Source organism: Lepisma saccharinum, chromosome 17, assembly GCF_977018435.1.
Source record: "Lepisma saccharinum chromosome 17, izLepSacc3.1, whole genome shotgun sequence".
NCBI classification, from domain to species: domain Eukaryota; kingdom Metazoa; phylum Arthropoda; class Insecta; order Zygentoma; family Lepismatidae; genus Lepisma; species Lepisma saccharinum.
The window spans coordinates 884,199-901,477 of record NC_139245.1 but is presented as its reverse complement, the minus strand read 5'-3'; the positions used below and the strand labels follow the sequence as shown (position 1 = coordinate 901,477).

The 17,279-nt window shown below is 39.9% G+C and overlaps 1 protein-coding gene across 1 annotated transcript; it reads right to left on the bottom strand.

Annotated features, from left to right (window-relative positions):
* Positions 1 to 373: 373 nt before the first annotated feature.
* LOC146001458 (uncharacterized) lies at positions 374 to 17,065 on the bottom strand. Its single transcript, XM_083138782.1, has 4 exons — positions 15,826 to 17,065; positions 10,368 to 10,436; positions 6,375 to 6,464; positions 374 to 446 (listed from the first exon to the last, which is right to left on the bottom strand). The coding sequence occupies exons 1-3, from the start codon at positions 17,061 to 17,063 to the stop codon at positions 6,425 to 6,427; spliced, it is 1,347 nt and encodes a 448-aa protein (XP_082994908.1). The 5' UTR covers positions 17,064 to 17,065; the 3' UTR covers positions 374 to 446; positions 6,375 to 6,424.
* Positions 17,066 to 17,279: the final 214 nt, after the last annotated feature.

Sequence of the window (17,279 nt, the reverse complement as noted above, 5' to 3'; positions counted from 1 at the left end):
GAAATGCTTGTGATAAGAAACAATTTTCTTAGTTTCTAATTAATTAATTCTTATTTTATATCTCTCAGAAAATATGATCTGGAATGATTTGTTTTTCATTTAAAATATGAAGTTGTGTTTACAAGTAGTATGCTATATTCAATATATGGGTGTATAATATTCGTACTCCACAGCTTATACAAGGTGTCTCTCATACAGCGTTCGAACTTCCTTTTACTAATAACGTATCCATAAAGGTCCAACAATTTACATGTTAAATTTATTTACACATTCAGGACAGACCTTCTGGAGCTAAATATGAACGGTTCTGCATATCACATACATCCGCCTTTTCTCTCCCTCACACCCTTTGGGTACAAGATTAGAATCCTGGCCAAATTGTGGATCGTTGTTACATGAATCACCTGTTACATTAATCCATCTTCCATCGTCTCGTCTCCCTTGACCTACAAAGGTAAACAAAAGTTATGAGAAATATCAATCATACAACAATACAACTTCAAAGTTTCTAACTGGAATTGTAGTAAGATTAGTTTTGTTTCATCCAATGGATATCTTTCTGAATTGACGATGATTTCTTGTTCCATCAGCCTTTACCCAGAGGGTCGGGAGAAGATTTTGGTACATTTGATACATATAGCGGGTGATACGTGGCTGATAATTTTAATCGCTGAAGTTGTGTTACTTCCGCCAAGAAGGAACTACATATTTCCTTGGATATGACACTTCAGTTACTTATAATGCTAAAGGTTCTAGTTTCCCAGTCTGTTCCATTTACAAATGAACCTATATTTCCTGGGACACGACTGTCAACTTTTACCACAGGTTGAAGTTGGACTAGAATGACCAAATAGGTAGTGACGGACCCTGCGATCTGCAGAGAAAGAGAAGAAATAAATTATCACCACTATCAAACAAGAAAATACTAAATCATCTGACTTGCTAAAAATGAATACGAAAAAGAGTAACTTAATAAAGTGGCTTCGTTCTGTAAAGGCCCATATTCTTTCAAGCAAGAATCTAACTTGCCACACCATTTGTAATGGCTTAAATTGTAGATTTACTTGTAGAAAAGGTGCTAGGTAAAAAAAAAACCGATTTTTTTAGATGTTAAAAATATTCCAAATAGTTATGGGGAAAATATAGTTAGTCTTAAATCAAAGATACTGAGAGCTATGGCAGCCTGAGAATAATGAACAATAATTACATTTTTTTCTAAGTTATCCATTAGTAGAAACATAATTTACCAGTTCTTCTTTGTAGCTAATCAGTGCTGATTTATTCATTCTAGTATTTGGACTTTTAACCACTTTTATTTTTTTGCAATCCGGGGCGGTCCAGTCCCCGGGGATCAAGGTGGAAACCTAACGGTGCCACACGAAGCCTTGATCGTGACCTTGACATGGTCATCTGACGAAGTGGAGCCTGGGCCACTGATAATCCTACCTGGCAACTTTATGTATACAGAGGTCATTGCGACCGACAGACGCGGTGGAGCCTAGGCCACCGAGAATAATCCTCCAGGGCAACCATTTATATGATCTAACAGGCTACACGCTACCCTGAAACGTAGGTAAATCTCTTTTAAAAAATAACAGTGGTTAAAAGTCCAAGAACTAGAATAATTTACCAGTATATTAGCAGGTAGATATCACATTGATATGTATGTAAAATTTTAGTTTCTCCCTTCCTATATTTTTATGTACTAAATTCATGTACAAAGTTGGCAATAATTATACATATAATTTGCAAGCACAGAAAGAATTTAAAGCAAATTATTGGAGTAATAATTAACGTTCAAAATCACATGGTTGAAACATATCCGGAAAATTTGAAAAGTACATTCTTCTATCGGCAGAATGAAAATTTTAAATGAGAAATCAAAACATTAAAATGTTGTTTTCTGAAGTAGTACATACATGCATATGCCAGCTTTCCTGGCGTAGTTGCCTGTGTGAAGCGCTACGAAGGCAGTTCCACACCCGGATGAGGTATATGTATCATAGTGTCTGTTCAGTCACATATTTTATCAGTTCATCATTCATCCACATCTTTCCAATTAACACAAAAAGTAGAAAACGACGTAAAATAATCAATATGGGATATTCCATAGTCACGAGTGGGACACTAATAAAAAATGTAGATATTACATTTTTACAGTTTCTGTGCAATGAAATATGAAACTTAACACTGTTGATTAAACATAACTACCCTTAGATTAGCTAAAGGTGAACAATTTTATGTCACGAGTGGGACAGACAAAACACTGCCCCTTAAATTAATAAGAACTTTATTTTAATTTGTGTGAATTGTCAAGTGAGGAAAAATAAATTATTTAAGACAAGGAGATAATGTAATTGACCTTTGAATATTCTAGTGGAGTTGAAGGGGAAATGGAACAGTTAAAGGAGAAAAGTAATTGTTTTTGGTGTCACGGCTGGGACACAATATAAAACACAAGTACCGTAAATAAAAAAAAGTTATAATAAACGAACAATATGTAAAATACATTCTCCCGACTAACTTAATTATGTATAATACTTGAATTTTTGACAATTTTAGATTGTTCACTCACAAGATTTTTTTTTTATTTCCTTTATTTTACTTCGCTTTTTTGCCACTTTTGGCTAATTTGCGAAGATGAGATGAGTGATGACAAGATGAAATTGATGAATGGATACTCACAAACATCCACACCAGGCCGGGATTCAAACCCGGGACCCCTTGTTCACTCACATGATAGGATAAAGTTACAGCATTGCATTTAATTTTAAATATTTAGGCTCAGGGGCACTTCACATGGAAAGCCCCATATGTTATGCCAGTTGAATATTTTTGTAATCGAGTGTACCGAGCTGTTCGTAATGAAAAGAGCCTTGAGGTAGGAGCGCCGGTGTGACGTAGTACAAGAGTGCTGACCTCATAGCTCCTCAACTCCTGACGGCCCGAGCGAGATAAGAAGAATGGAGTGCTGGTAGCCAGAACAGCTGATCGCTAGACGTCAGAGTGTGTAACCGGGCAGTGGTTCGAGGTTATTTTGTGCCAAGTGTGGAAGTATATACGTGTAGAAAGCTGTATAACACTTGGAATTACTCGTCTTGCGTATAATAAATGGTGCATCAGGAAAGCGGAATCTAATTACTTCTCGCCGTCATAAGACTGGCGCACGAACAGACGGACTCCATGGTCTGCATCGTTTAGAAGCTGGTAACAGCTGTTAGAGGGAACCCTTTGACCTTTTCGTCTGTGATGTTGGAACGTGAGTACCATACTTTTTGTAACTGGAAAATGGAGAGTGACGAGTAACTTTGTCATGCTGTGATTGTAGCGTCTTATCGTAGCAGCGAAGTTTTAACATAGTTGGGTAGTTTACTATAGTTCAAACAGATTTCTTCATTTTTGCAGAAGAAACTACTTACCGTAATAAGTTCCTGTAGCATTGTCTAACATCGGAAAGGTGTTTTGTGTGATGTGGGAATGTATCATAGCGGAAATTCATGTTCTTCGTTGAAAATTCATGCTCCGACGGGGAATAGCCTTTGGGGCGTACGTACACCTACGTACATCATCACGCGTCGTGATTGTGTTTTGTTCATGTTCATTGGGTATCCAGTGTTTCGAACAGTCTGTGTTTGCAACGAAAGTTAGAAACATGACGTGTCGTGGATGCGTGTTGAAATTCGTCCCGCGTGTGGAAGATCCAGTGCATTTTTTAATTTAATTGAACACGGTATCGTGAAGAAAGGAAAGGAATGTCCAAAATGTGGCATTGAATGTAAGCTACTCGTTAGAAGGAATGGGCTGTGGGTATATGCCTATTGCCTAATATGACGTGTCGTGGATGAGTGGTGAAATTCAGGTAAGTTTTCCGTATCCTGGAAACGGATTTCTTCAAATTTAAAAGTTTGGGGCTCATTTCGGGGCAGGTGACTCCGGCCAATTTCTAGCATGCGTTTAACAGGGACTCTATAGAGAAAGCCGGGTAGCCGGAGCGGAGCGGAGGCGGGGTCGCGGTAGCGGTTGGGGCGGTAAGTCAATTAGCCCAGGGGCAGAGCCCGAAATCGGTTGGAAATTTGGATTAAAAAATTTCAAACGAAAATAATTTTTTACTTTAAATTTCCCACCGATTCCGGGACGCATAGCTCCAAAAATCATTCACGGATAGCGCCACGAAACATTAAAATTTCCTTCGTAAAAAAATGAGATTTTTTTTAAAAAAAAAATTACATGAGATGGGCTTTGTTCAAGGGTATTTCTTTGGTTCCGAAGGTTGAAACACTGCATAACGAATGAAAATCGACAAAAGACAAGCACGGCGCGCGATTATGTAGGAAGGTGTCCGCGCCATATTGTGTCTGAGGCAAGCGAGAAGACTACGAGAAAGAAGTACTCGTAATGTGAAAAATTGCAATTACTTTAATAAAAAAAACATCAATACATCTTCAGGAATGTTCCGCGAAGCAAATAGGTAAGTACGACTGTCAAAAATTGAGGAAACGAAGAAATTATAGGTGTTTGAACTATAGTAAATTTTTATTCTACGTTGTGTGGTAGTTTCCTTTTGCGACTATTGTTTCTTTCTTTAAACAAACATACTGACACCTCTTGGTAATTTTTTGAAATATGTGCCAGCCATTCTCGTACCGAAAGCTCAGTCGTTTGTGCGTACGATTTATGACACCCTCTGCAACTTGAGGAAATTAGGCATTTATGGAGGGAATTTCTTTTAGTAGGAAAGTAATAGGGTAAGAATGAAGAATATTTTATTTATCTGATTTACTTTATTTTACTTCGCGTTTTGTGCCTCTTGGCTAATTTGCGAAGATGGGGATGAGTGATGAAATGATGAAATTGATGAATGGACATTCACAAACAAACATGCCCGAGCGGGATTCGATCCCGGGACTCTTGGCGTCGTAGCGCGAAGTGCTAACCACTCAGCGACAGGGTCCGGCTAATGAAGAATACAGAGAATGTCTCCTATTTCTTTCCTACTTCTTACACTCACTAAATATGCAGTCCTGGTAACGTATCTGGAGTTAAGATTTGGGGGCGACCTATAGAAATTGTACACTTACGTCTATATATGTTTCAAAATTACGTTCTTCATTACCGCGATGCATTATCCATACAGAAACATAGGAACAATGTTTTATGTTATGAACAAGTGACGTTCGGCATTCGTTGCGCTGTCTACAGCGTTGCCACACTGCTGCTTCGTTACTTGGAGAGCATTAATTCTTGCTTTGTTATTTGAAGGTCATTAATCGTTGAAGCATGGCGGAACAAAGGAGTGATAAATTGTTAATGTGCAACAGCTATTTAAGTGGAGTGTGGAGGAGGATGGACGTGGCCGGTGTTTGGCAACGGTTCTTCTAGAAAAATGGCGTCTTGCGCAGTGAGGAAGCTATAGTCCCACTAATCATGCACGGATAGCCCCACAAACCATTCATGGATAGCCCCACGAACAATTTCCGGTAAGGTTAGGTTAGGCAAGCTTAGTTAAAATGTTGTTCCTAAAACAATGCGATACAACTGTAAAAAAATCCACTTATATCGGCTTTTTTTCCTATTTCCACACGTGACCCCCGCATTTTAACAACAGATTCGTGATTAGAAGGCCAAATTTTAGTTAGTATACCAGAAATTAAGGAAATTGGATACATTCTCTATATTCTTCATTCGCTCCAGTAATCCTTACAAGTTTTATAAAAATTATGTCTGAAATATGTAATGTTCCTAATATGCGAACATTGAAGAATGTTATGTAGTAAATATAGACCTATAAATCAAGGTGGATACGATTGTGACACCACGACACAATTGACAAATTAATGGAAGTATATACGTGTAGAAAGCTTGTAACACTTGGAATTCCTCGTTTTGCATCTAATTTGCAAAAAATGTGTGAAGTTAAATTTACGGGTGGACGTGAAATATAGGCTAAATATTTTAAGGAAATCATAGCAATAGTGTATGTGTGTGTGTGTTTGTGTGTGTGTGTGTGTGTGTGAGAGAGAGAGAGAGAGAGAGAGAGAGATAAATAAATAGTGAAAAGTTGAAGAGAAGCAAATTAAACAGAACGAGGGGAAAGTTATGCAAATGTAAGACATTAATATAACAATATGCAAGCTATTTTTCTTATTCCGTGGGAGTCGTGTGATTTTCTTCAAGACCTCCTACCTCTCGCTTTGGAGGAAAACATATTGAGAAAACTTTAGAGGAATTAGAAAAAATAATAGCAACTGGAAATAATTAGTACGGATATTATTATTGTTGGGAGTGGAAGGTTCGTTTAAATTGAGGATTTGGTTAAATTCTTAAGGTAATAGAAAAATTATGCTTATATCATTTGTGATCATCTTAACACTTACCGTGTATAGGAGAGATGCATCCAGTGGAAATAAACCACAAACAGTGAATTTCAATTGTCGATGTAACAGCTGCATCGAAAAGAGTTGCACCTACAGAACAGAACAAATATGTAAGTTTCATTTCTCTAATTCGCTTTAAGGGCTCCAAGGTTTGATACCCGCTGAAATCACATAGTGGTTCGGATTCCACTTTAAACTGTAGCTCCAGTCCCGATTAGCATTACTGTGCACAAAGTGGACTTAAAACACCAACTCTAACCAAACTCTAATTTGCTTTGCTTGATTTGACCGATTGATTTGCTTTATTTTACTTCGCCTTTTGTGCCACTTTTGGCTAATTTTCGAAGATAGGGAATAGTGATGATGTGATGAAATTGATGAATGGACACTTGCAAACATCCATGCCCAGGTCGGGATTCGAACCTGAGACCCCTGGTGTTGTAGCGCGATGTGCTAACTACTCCGCCACGTGGACCGACTCTAACTCTATATGCACCTCTCTAGTTTGCTAAATTGAAGTTTTGTAAATGTTCTATTTAAGACATCATGTAAACATTGAATGTCTATAAGTAGAAGAAATGTAGATACGCTACTGACTTGACCACCCCGATTTCAACACATTCCTCTGTGTTTAGTTTAAATCGTTGGAGTCTAATAATTAATGAAATGTTAAATTATAACAACATTAAGCCTTGTTTCCATGATTATGAAAAACTAAATATGCTGACCAAGGAAGTAATTTATTTTATTAAAAACATAAACTAAACGTAACGTTTCAACCTTCTAGCAAGGTCTTCTTCAGACTCTGTATCAAGTACAAATGTAACAAGATACAAGATACAACCTTGGTGACAATGAAGTTCGACCAGATAGGAATACGTGATTAAATGCACAGAGGCATAGGCGGTGGAATGGGTGACCCGCAGAAGTGACGCATGTGTGTAAGAGGAGGCGTGTGAGCAGGCAAGAATCGTGATCCCAGCATGTTGCACCCAAGGTCACGTAAAGAACGAAAACGGGGAACTATACGCGTGACATTGAACTTCGACCAGGCACCAGACCCATACGGCAAATTCCAGATAGTGGCGCATTCGACGGAAGCATGACGTCACGGACACGATAAGGGAGTCCGCCGTATATAAGCGCGTGCTGTGCACCGAGGAACCGCAGTGCATCATCACCATGGCCAGGGGCAAACCTATTGACAACACCGTGAGGAGAAGAGTGGTGGAGTTGCAACGGGATGGACTCAGTGAACGGGAAATAGGGCGCCAACTGAACGTACCCAAGTCAACCGTCCACTGCATCATCAAACACCACCAAAATACGGGTACTACAGAGCCAGGTAAGGCCCCCGGTCGAAAACGCCTGCTGAGCGTGCGTGACCTACGGATATTTAGGCGCTATATCCAGACCAACAATCATGTTTCTGTGGCCGAATTACGACTGTGGACTCGAGAACGCTTTCACATTGAAGTGTCAACCAGAACCATTCGCCGTTACCTACAGCGATGCGGTTACCGACACAAGGCGAAACGTAAACCCTTCCTTTCCATGTTGAACAAAGGCAATCGACTACGGTGGGCACGAATGTACCGGGGATGGACATTTCGGCAGTGGAACAGGGTTTTGTGGACGGACGAATCCATTTTCAATGTTGTGTATGGGAAAATACGGAAAACAGTCATTTGTCGGAAGGAGGAACAGAATGCAGCAAAATGTTATGCACGTAGGGTACAGAAACCTGCGTCAGTGATGGTATGGGGATGCATGACGGCATCTGGGGTTGGCCCACTACACGTCTGTGGGGGCATTGTGAATGCACACGCCTATACACGCATACTGAAGCGGCATCTTCCCACAGTGCCAAGGCACCTGTTCCATGGGTGGCGTCTCATCTTTCAACACGACAATGCCAGGCCTCGTACAGCGCGGCTGACAAGAGAATGGTTGACTCGCCATCACGTGCAAACTCTGCCATGGCCACCATCGAGTCCCGACCTCTCGCCCATTGAGAATGTGTGGCGTGTTCTTAAGCGACGTGTGCAACAGAGGGGACCCACGACAGTGGCTGCTCTTATCGCCTGCCTGCAGGAGGACTGGCACCGCATCGATGTGGAATACCTTGAACGACTCGTCCGCAGCATTCCCCGACGCATTGCCACAGTTATTCGCCGACGGGGCGGCGTCACACCATGGTAAACAGGATCCCCTCTAACAGTGGGCGAACTTCAATGTCACGTGTAGATGGACGAAAATGTTTTATTTTGTGTGGACACCATACATGGCTGCGTTGCAGCGGAAATTTATGTTTTCCTTTGTTCCATGTATGCTGCTGAATAAAATATGTTCAGCATATGCATGTGTTCTCCTTCTTTCACAACGCACTCCTATATTTGTGACTGGTCGAACTTCATTGTCACTAAGGTTGTATAATGCCCTGTATTTGTATCTTGTTACTTTTGTACTTGATACAGAGTCTGAAGAAGACCTTGCTAGAAGGTTGAAACGTTACGTTTAGTTTATGTTTTTAATAAAATAAATTACTGCCTTGGTCAGCATATTTAGTTTTTCATTAAATGTTAGATTACAATCAAATGAGAAATTACGTTACATTGGCAGTGAAAGAAGTTATAAATTAAATTATTAAATTTGTATATTAAGCAATGTTTAACAGTTAAATATTGGTAAAAAATATAAAAACAATGATGACTAAAAAACTCGAACCAATTAATTTTCTTATCTTTCAAGTGTTAGGTGTTAGAGACACTTATTGATGAGTATTGCCCGCTAAAAAAAACAACAATTACTACTACTTCAAAGCTCCCAAGGAAGATAATTAATTGTAGCATAAAAATCTCAAGAAAAACAAAGTTTGGTGCAAATCATTCCAGCATTTTGAAATTGCAAACTACAGTGCATATATACATATGTGTTTGGTTTGATTGATTGATTTAGTTGGTATTTTAGATCCAATTTTTTCACAGTAAGGCTAATTGTGAGTGGACCTACAATTTAGATTAGGATCCGAACCACTATGTGCCTCCACCGGGTATGGAACCCGGGAGCCGATATATCTGCACCATCGGGCAGGCCAACTTATGTATTTGTATTCTTTGACTTAAGAAATAAATATTTGAACATCGAAATGAGCATTCTAGTTAAGATTGACTTTTAAAACAATCATTTCCGCCACATTCCGCCCCTTACTGAACAGCAACCACAGCGCTCCTAGTGGCAGAAATGGTGAACTAAACACATCAGCACAGCAACTTAATGATTGTACAGCCAACGACAATAATAATGGTAGGCAAATTGTCCGTCACAATGTTCATTGATTTTTGTGTTCCCCAAAATACGTTCCAGGTCCTCACCCAGGATTTTTTAAACTGGGTGTGGGGGTAGATCCGAAAATGTGGAACAAAGAGAAGATTCGTATGCTGTGGGGTTGATTGATTTAGTATATTTTGCGTCGCTTTTCTGCCAACTTTGTCTAATCGTGGCGATGAGAATGTCTCGACTAAATCGGGATGTATTCTTGCAACAATGGTTATAAAACTAAAAATACTCAATATTGCAGACTGCAGACTTCTGAAGCCTGTCTCTTTCAACAACAAACTCATTCATTTACGCAAGGAAAGAATCGATTTTTTTACAAATTTGGAAGATCGTTCGTAGCTTTTTATAGGTTCACATTTATTTATAGTTCTGAGGAACACATGCCCCCATGGCCCCTTCACTGGGTAAGGGCCTTATACGAATTGAAATAGAAAGCACGAACAAGTAAAGCAGAGCCTTTACTCCAGAAGAAAAGGACAATGAACGCTGCACAATTTACATTCTAGTGGAGTTTCCAAGGAGCGTTGATAGGGGTTCTGCCGACATTTTGAGCACATTTTTCTACAGACAAAACAAAAACACACCAGTTTGCTAGAAGAATAGAGGAAACACCGAAATGTACAAGACAATGAAATAGCACACAGCAAATCGTACCTCTTCCCTTGTGTCCTTATCCATGTATCGACTGTCGTGTTTGTGTAGGAGAATTCCTGTGAGCTTCGCCTGTAAAACAAAGTTGCTGAATGTAGTTGTACATTAGCATAGGCGCCGACTCCACGGGGCTTGTGGGCTCGACCCCCCCCCCCCCAATGTTATCGATGTGGGGCAGAGGCCCCCAAATAATTTTGCTTAAGAGAATCTAATGTATTATTTTGCTTCTCGTGTAAAGTTTACTCTGAATTGTGCCACATGAACTCAACTTTAAATTCACATTTGAAATGTTCTAGACCATCTACTTTGGGGGCTGAGACCGCTAAACCATCAACTTTGGAGGGCTATGACCAGAGACAGAAAAACACATGACTTATTACTATATACTAAGTATATAATTATGAGTATTGTTAACATTTTTACTAAAAAGAGTTTCAAAAGAAGATGTGCCTGAACTAGGAGACTGGATGGCACGTTCGGGCTACAAATGGCTCTCACATGACATTCAGAACGAGATCATTGATATATTAGGGAGATCTGTTTTGCGCTCCGTGGTAGCAGATATTAAAAGTTGGTAATGTTTTGCTATTATGATTGACGAAACTTGTGACATATCCATCCGTGAACAAATTTTGCATTCGAACTGTAAATGAAAATTTTAATTGAGGAACTTGGGCTTTTACGAGATTCCGTACACTGAGGCCAAAACTTAAAAAAGGGAGGGAGTGAGTCATTCATTAATTTGTTTCAGTGATCAGAGCCTGCCCAAATAATTTTGACAATTCGGCGCCCCTGTACAGTAGTATAGAAGGATGTGTGAGTAGTACATGTAAGGAAACAGAGATGGTACCGAGAGGAGACAAGACTCTACCTCGTTTTGAAATCCGAGCACAGCACTTTAAAAACCGACCCCTCTAGTCTCCACGAGTCGAAGCGAGAACAAGACAGAATTATGATATTTGAAAACGGGAGAACGAGCTCTTTCTATGCCAAATAGTCTGACCCTAGGAAACAAGAAAAACTAGATAATAAAATCTCTCTTGGCCCAGACATACATTGTTTATGTTATTTAAGTATTTAGGAAATGTGACTGATCCCCAGTAAAATATGCCCGACGCCACTGTTGGGCCTCATACTCATTCTCAAAAATATCTAAGTATTTACTCAGAGTTGAAAGTTCATGTCAATTTGAACACATTTGTAAAGTACATTGTACAGTATATATATATATTTACTGTCAAGAAAATATCATAATGTGAATTGAATAAAGCTTACTGATCTAATAAAGTTTCCTAGTGAGCTATGGAAGTAGATAATCAATACTTAGGCGTATAATAGACCTCCTTGATGGCGTAGGGGTTCCACTTTAAACTGTAGGTCCAGTCCCGATTAGCCTATCTGAGCATAAATTGGACTTAAAGCAACAAATGAATCAAGTTCTTATTTGCTGCTTGAAGTAAATTGTTTTATATATATGTAACTTTTATTGATTAAGTTTTTGCGTTTGTATTTCTCTTATTTTATTATTAGAAACTTACATATTAAAGCCGTAATAAGCAAAGTGAAAGATCTTGTACTTACTTGTCGTTGAATTTTCTCTGCGGGGATCAATACAAAGAGGACCGGCGTCAAAAAAATTAGAAGCCACTCCAAGAGAAACACCACAGTGTATTCTTCGTAAGCTTCGTGTCCGTAGAAACCAAAAATAGCGCAAAATAGACATAAAAGGATACCGACGAAACAGAGGAGCAACATGAGGAGCAACTGGACCTCAAACATGGCCACCACTTTGGAAGACACATCGCAGAGGGCGCTGTGACAGCTCCGCAAGAAAGATATTTCTGATGACGTCCTCCTGAGGTTGAGCGACACGCGGCACTGCTCCTTGGATGACTTCGGATCACTGGAGAGTCTGGATGGGCGACCATCGGCTAGTGTGTCTATGAGGTGTAGATTCAGGGACGAGAAAACTTGGACCACCGTTAGACAAGTAACGCATAACTGGGCTGCAATAACTATTTCGTACCAGTGAAGGAAGAGCGTTGGAATGTAAATTCCAGACGCGAAGTTCCCACCCAATGCCACCTCCATGCAAGGTAGTGAAATGATAACACACACTGCAATACATGTTATGAGGAGAGACTTGATGAACACGCTGCCGTACTGTTTTGAAGACAGACCCAAGCAACAACTTGTCTTTTCAATCTTGTCCACAATCTTCAAGAGCGTCTTCACCTTCGATAAATGTATGTACAAAGACAAAGAACCAAAGATTGTCAGCATGATAAGCTCTGTTTGTTGCATGAATCTTTCTGTGGGGTTTTTCACGTTCTGTCCTAACTCGTCCACCAATTGGCCGACGTTGCAGAGGGCTAACGCAACAATGACCGTGATGATAACAATGCTGTAAACAAAGGCAGATGTGGAACTCAAGAAAACCATTCTGTTGTTCTTATCAGCGGACTTGAATGGCATGAGGCCAATCGTTCTGGAGAGATAGAAGACAGGCAGAAACACTGTTCTCAAACTGAACGAAATCTTCCACACCATGTTGCTCTTGAGAAGCAGGCACCATCGAACACTGAGTCACCCCTTGAGCGGACTGAAGGACGAGAGATAGATGACGCTCTCTGTAAACAAACCAGCCTGTCGATTGTCAAGAGGCTTACAATCTTTTTAAAAGCTTATTCTGTAACATCGTGTTTACCCAATATGAGAAGAGCCCATATGGATACCTGATCTCCAAATGAACGTTCTTATCAACCGAGAAGAAAATAAATTTAGCAGGTCGATAGAAGAACCCACTATTATTGACATCCTCATATTACAGCAGTACAGAAACAACAATTTGGGGTGGGGTGGAGTCACTATGCACTACACAAGCATGTATTCTATATATATAAAAATGTAAAGTGCTCCCCTGTGCTTAGCACCACGCCATGAAGGCGTGTAAGGGGTGTGGGGGTAACGCCCCACACTTTCCGGTCGTGAGTGGTGGTGATGTGATCAGCATCACACCCCTGACCGCGTTTACCCCCCAGGGTTTCCCCCAGGTACCCATGTCATTCGACGCTGGGTGGCTGCCGGGGCCGCTTCCAACGTTAGAAAACTTCCCATATACTCTATCCCGGTTATCTCTGGAGCAAGTGAACGAAAACAACTATCTGCGTAAATAGTGACACCAGACGCCTCCACCAATGGACACGTGAGAGGGAATGGGATTGCGTGAAGGGGGAAAGCGACTGCAGCAGCTTCTACTGCTTCGCTCTGCCTACTCGATTACTCTACCTTCTCTGCCCTATGTGCAACCTTACTCGAGAGATAGCCGGGACAGAGTATAGCTGCTCGACGACTGCGTTTTACTGTATCTGTTACAGTTCTCGTACTACAAACGTTCGAAAACCCAGAGGGAATTATAAATCACCTTTTATTTTGTGTTGCCCGAACCTTTGCGTTAGCTTCTATGTAATGATAACATCCCTTTTCATAATACTTAGTCATCGCTTGCGGGGGAACACGTGTACCTGTGCCCCACCCTAAATTACAATCATGGTGCAGGAAGCTGATAAACAAGGGATGTATCGTCTTGTAATGTAACCTGCATACCAGGCACGTATCTAGAAATATGTTTCGGGTGGGGGGTGGAGTCCGAACCAAATGTCTCAGGAATAATAATAATAATGTTTAAATTAAAATAATTATATTAAATCAAATTAATACTAATTACAATACATAAGTTAATATTATATTATTTTTACACGAATAGGTGAAAAGACTGTATAAGAATACTGACATAACAGCGCAGCTTACCTGACCTGTAGTTAAGATCGGAATAAAAACAAGTGCCCTGACAATGAAATTAATGTCAAATAGATGAATAATTTAATATTTATGGAATATTAAAAATGATGTTACATGTAGTTGGAGAAAAGTAAGTTTCTGATTAATATTTTATGCATATTATTTTGAGTAGTAGCGTACATAAATATTCTTTGCAATGTCATTGAAAGCCGTATGATCCCAATATAATGCTTGTCTTACAATAAGTTCAGAGGAAATTATACAACAAATGCTAAACGAGTATATTTACATTATTTAATTTTAGTACTTGATAAGTCTTTCGGGGAGGGATGGGGGTCCTGACCCCCTGGACCCCCATAAATAGGTCCTTGCTGCATACCTATATTTTAGTTGCTACAAAATATTCTCATTAGACTCAGAATACACCTAATATGTACGCTATGATTTCTTATCAAATACTAAGGTGGAATTTCTATAGGTGCACCATCAGGATATTAAATGAACATGATGAGTTCAAGTCCGCCGAGAACCTTTATTTTCTGAACAATACTAGTATTATTATTACAATAATTGCTTTCAAATATTTTCGTAACTTACCTTACTGTCCTGGTGAAATTTTATTAAAAAATATGACACTCTAGGTGTGTCTTTTGAGCAAATGTGAGACATTTTAACCTATGTCACACTACTCTAATAAAGAGTGTAAGATGCATCCATCTGCTAGTATGCCACCTGTCTATCTTGATCAGTCTTAGACACAAACTTAATTAGACTGGAAAACACAACATTATTAGAAGTGTGATTGGTTCATAGTTGATCCTGAACGTTGGTCGAGAAACAATCAGTATTACAGACTGATTCATTGCGAGTAAGTGCAGTCAACAGTAAAGATTATAGAAGGTAAATTATGTATTTTCATTATTTTTTAATTTTTTTCTTTCAGTGTTTGTTCAAGGATTGAAATTCTGTTAATGTGAAGCAGATGTTACCCTACGTTATTGCCATTTTATTTCAATCTATGATGATAGCATTCTGGAAAACAAAGTATACGAATGGATAATTTGCCTACTGTACTTTTGCTGTTGAGTGTACCGGTACCATGAAAGGAAGAAATTATCCTAGACCGAAATATTTAGTCATATTTTGTGTTTCTAATTGCCATGAGTTTTATAAAATTGCAAATGGAATTTACATAGAAACCCTAATTATCATTTATTACAATATACAATTTCTTTAATGCGTTGCCATAGCAATAATTACTATTAAATGTCTTATTTAACAGAAAATTGAGAGTCGAAATATTTCTTTAACTACGTAAATAAATATTGAGTTGGAATTATTACAAATATTTATCACTCCTGTTCCAGTTATGTGGTAGGAACAAGAAAGGAACAGTGGATACTCCGAAGCCTATTTAGGCATGACAAAGTTCATGGGACTAGTTCGAGCTACTAATCAGGGTTGGTGGTGTCTAATGCAACACTGTTAGACGCAGACCTTCCCCAAATTCAAACTTAATCGATGAGAATTAGTTAAATTAGAATACGTACTTCATTATAATCAACGCCTCTATTTCCGTAGATGACTGATACAAGAATTCATTAAATTATTGACATATAAAGCTACATGTAAAGAATACAATCTCATTCGGAATACCTACTTCGGCATACATTGCTCCAAGAGGTCCACTACAGCATCTGTTAGTCTTTCTCTATACAAAGAGTTCTTGCGGAAAAAAGAGCAAATTGTTGGAGATCTGTCTCCCGTGAACATATTTAGGAAACCATCGGCTGAAGAAGGGTCCACCATCTCCTCCGCAGCTGAGTCATCTATGAGAGCGAATGGGAGATACAGAATTGAGGCGATGCGGCCAAAGTTAGAAAATTCCTTGTAACTCTGTTGGAAGTCTGAGTAGGAATATTCGGGAAGCTTAACATCGACGCTGTGAAGAGTGGACGTGAATGTTCTCCAGTAGACGGCGAGGAACTTCTCCAGGTTTTTCTCTCTCATGGCTCTTGTGGTTGTCGTGTGGAGAAACAGGGAGATGTCCGTAGCCGGTGGAGCGTACCGTCCTATCTGTAGATCTACAAACTTAACGTCCGAGATCGCATTGGTATCGGAGTATTTAAAGAGGAGGTTGTTGCTCCAAAGGTCTCCGTGGCAGACCACGTTGAGATGGTCGGTAGACGCTTTCACAAGTCCCCACACCGTGTCCCAAACTTTACGTATCTTTTCCCTGTCGTTCTTTGCAAAATCACTATAGTCCGGCAACAGCGAGCAGATCGCTAGGAATGTTTTATACCCACTCTCAGCCCATGCGCAACCTAGATGACCTTCTGAGTCGTTGAACAGACTTTCGAAGAAGTCGTAGACTTGATTCAGAGGTTTCCCCATCTTCTTCTCCAGGGCAACCGACGTGGCATGCAGTGTAGCGAAAGCTTTCATCACAGCGACGCAGTGATCGAAGTCCAGTGTAACTTTCTTATCAACCAGCTGGTACCCTGACGTTGCTAAGTCCTCCATGACGACCAACTGGGAATCCGCGAGGTAGCAGGCAGGGAACGGAAGTCTAATTTCAGGAACCACGTGCTTCATTTCACGAATCACTGTGCCGTACATGAAAGCTTCTTTCGTGAATGCTCTCAGTGACGAGACGTACTTCCTGTGGCTCTCTTGAAGCGGGAATCCTTTCGCAAAGAAGTTGAGGACTTTCTTCTGGGAGTCGTGAAGAACCGTGACCGTGAGCTTCATGTGGATTCCCAAGAACCCGCACACAGCTCCCATGGGTTCCGCTTTGTACTCCAGCACGGTGAAGTCCGAATCTCCCAGCCATCTTTTCGTCACCTTCTTGCAGTCGTTCAGTGAAACCACCTTGCTTATCTGTTCGTCGGAATTCATACTGTTGTGATGTGAGCAAACTGAAAAACATTCACTGTTGCCTTCCAACGTTATATACCAAGTTCTTTTGAGATAAGGCTATTGTTTCCATATGGTGTATCTTGCGTTCAAGATTTATATCTTATTTGACTTTATGATTAACAATTATATTTTACATCTGTACACTTCCTTTGTGGAGGAATTATGCAATTTGCTGTGATTGCTTGACGCAAAGTA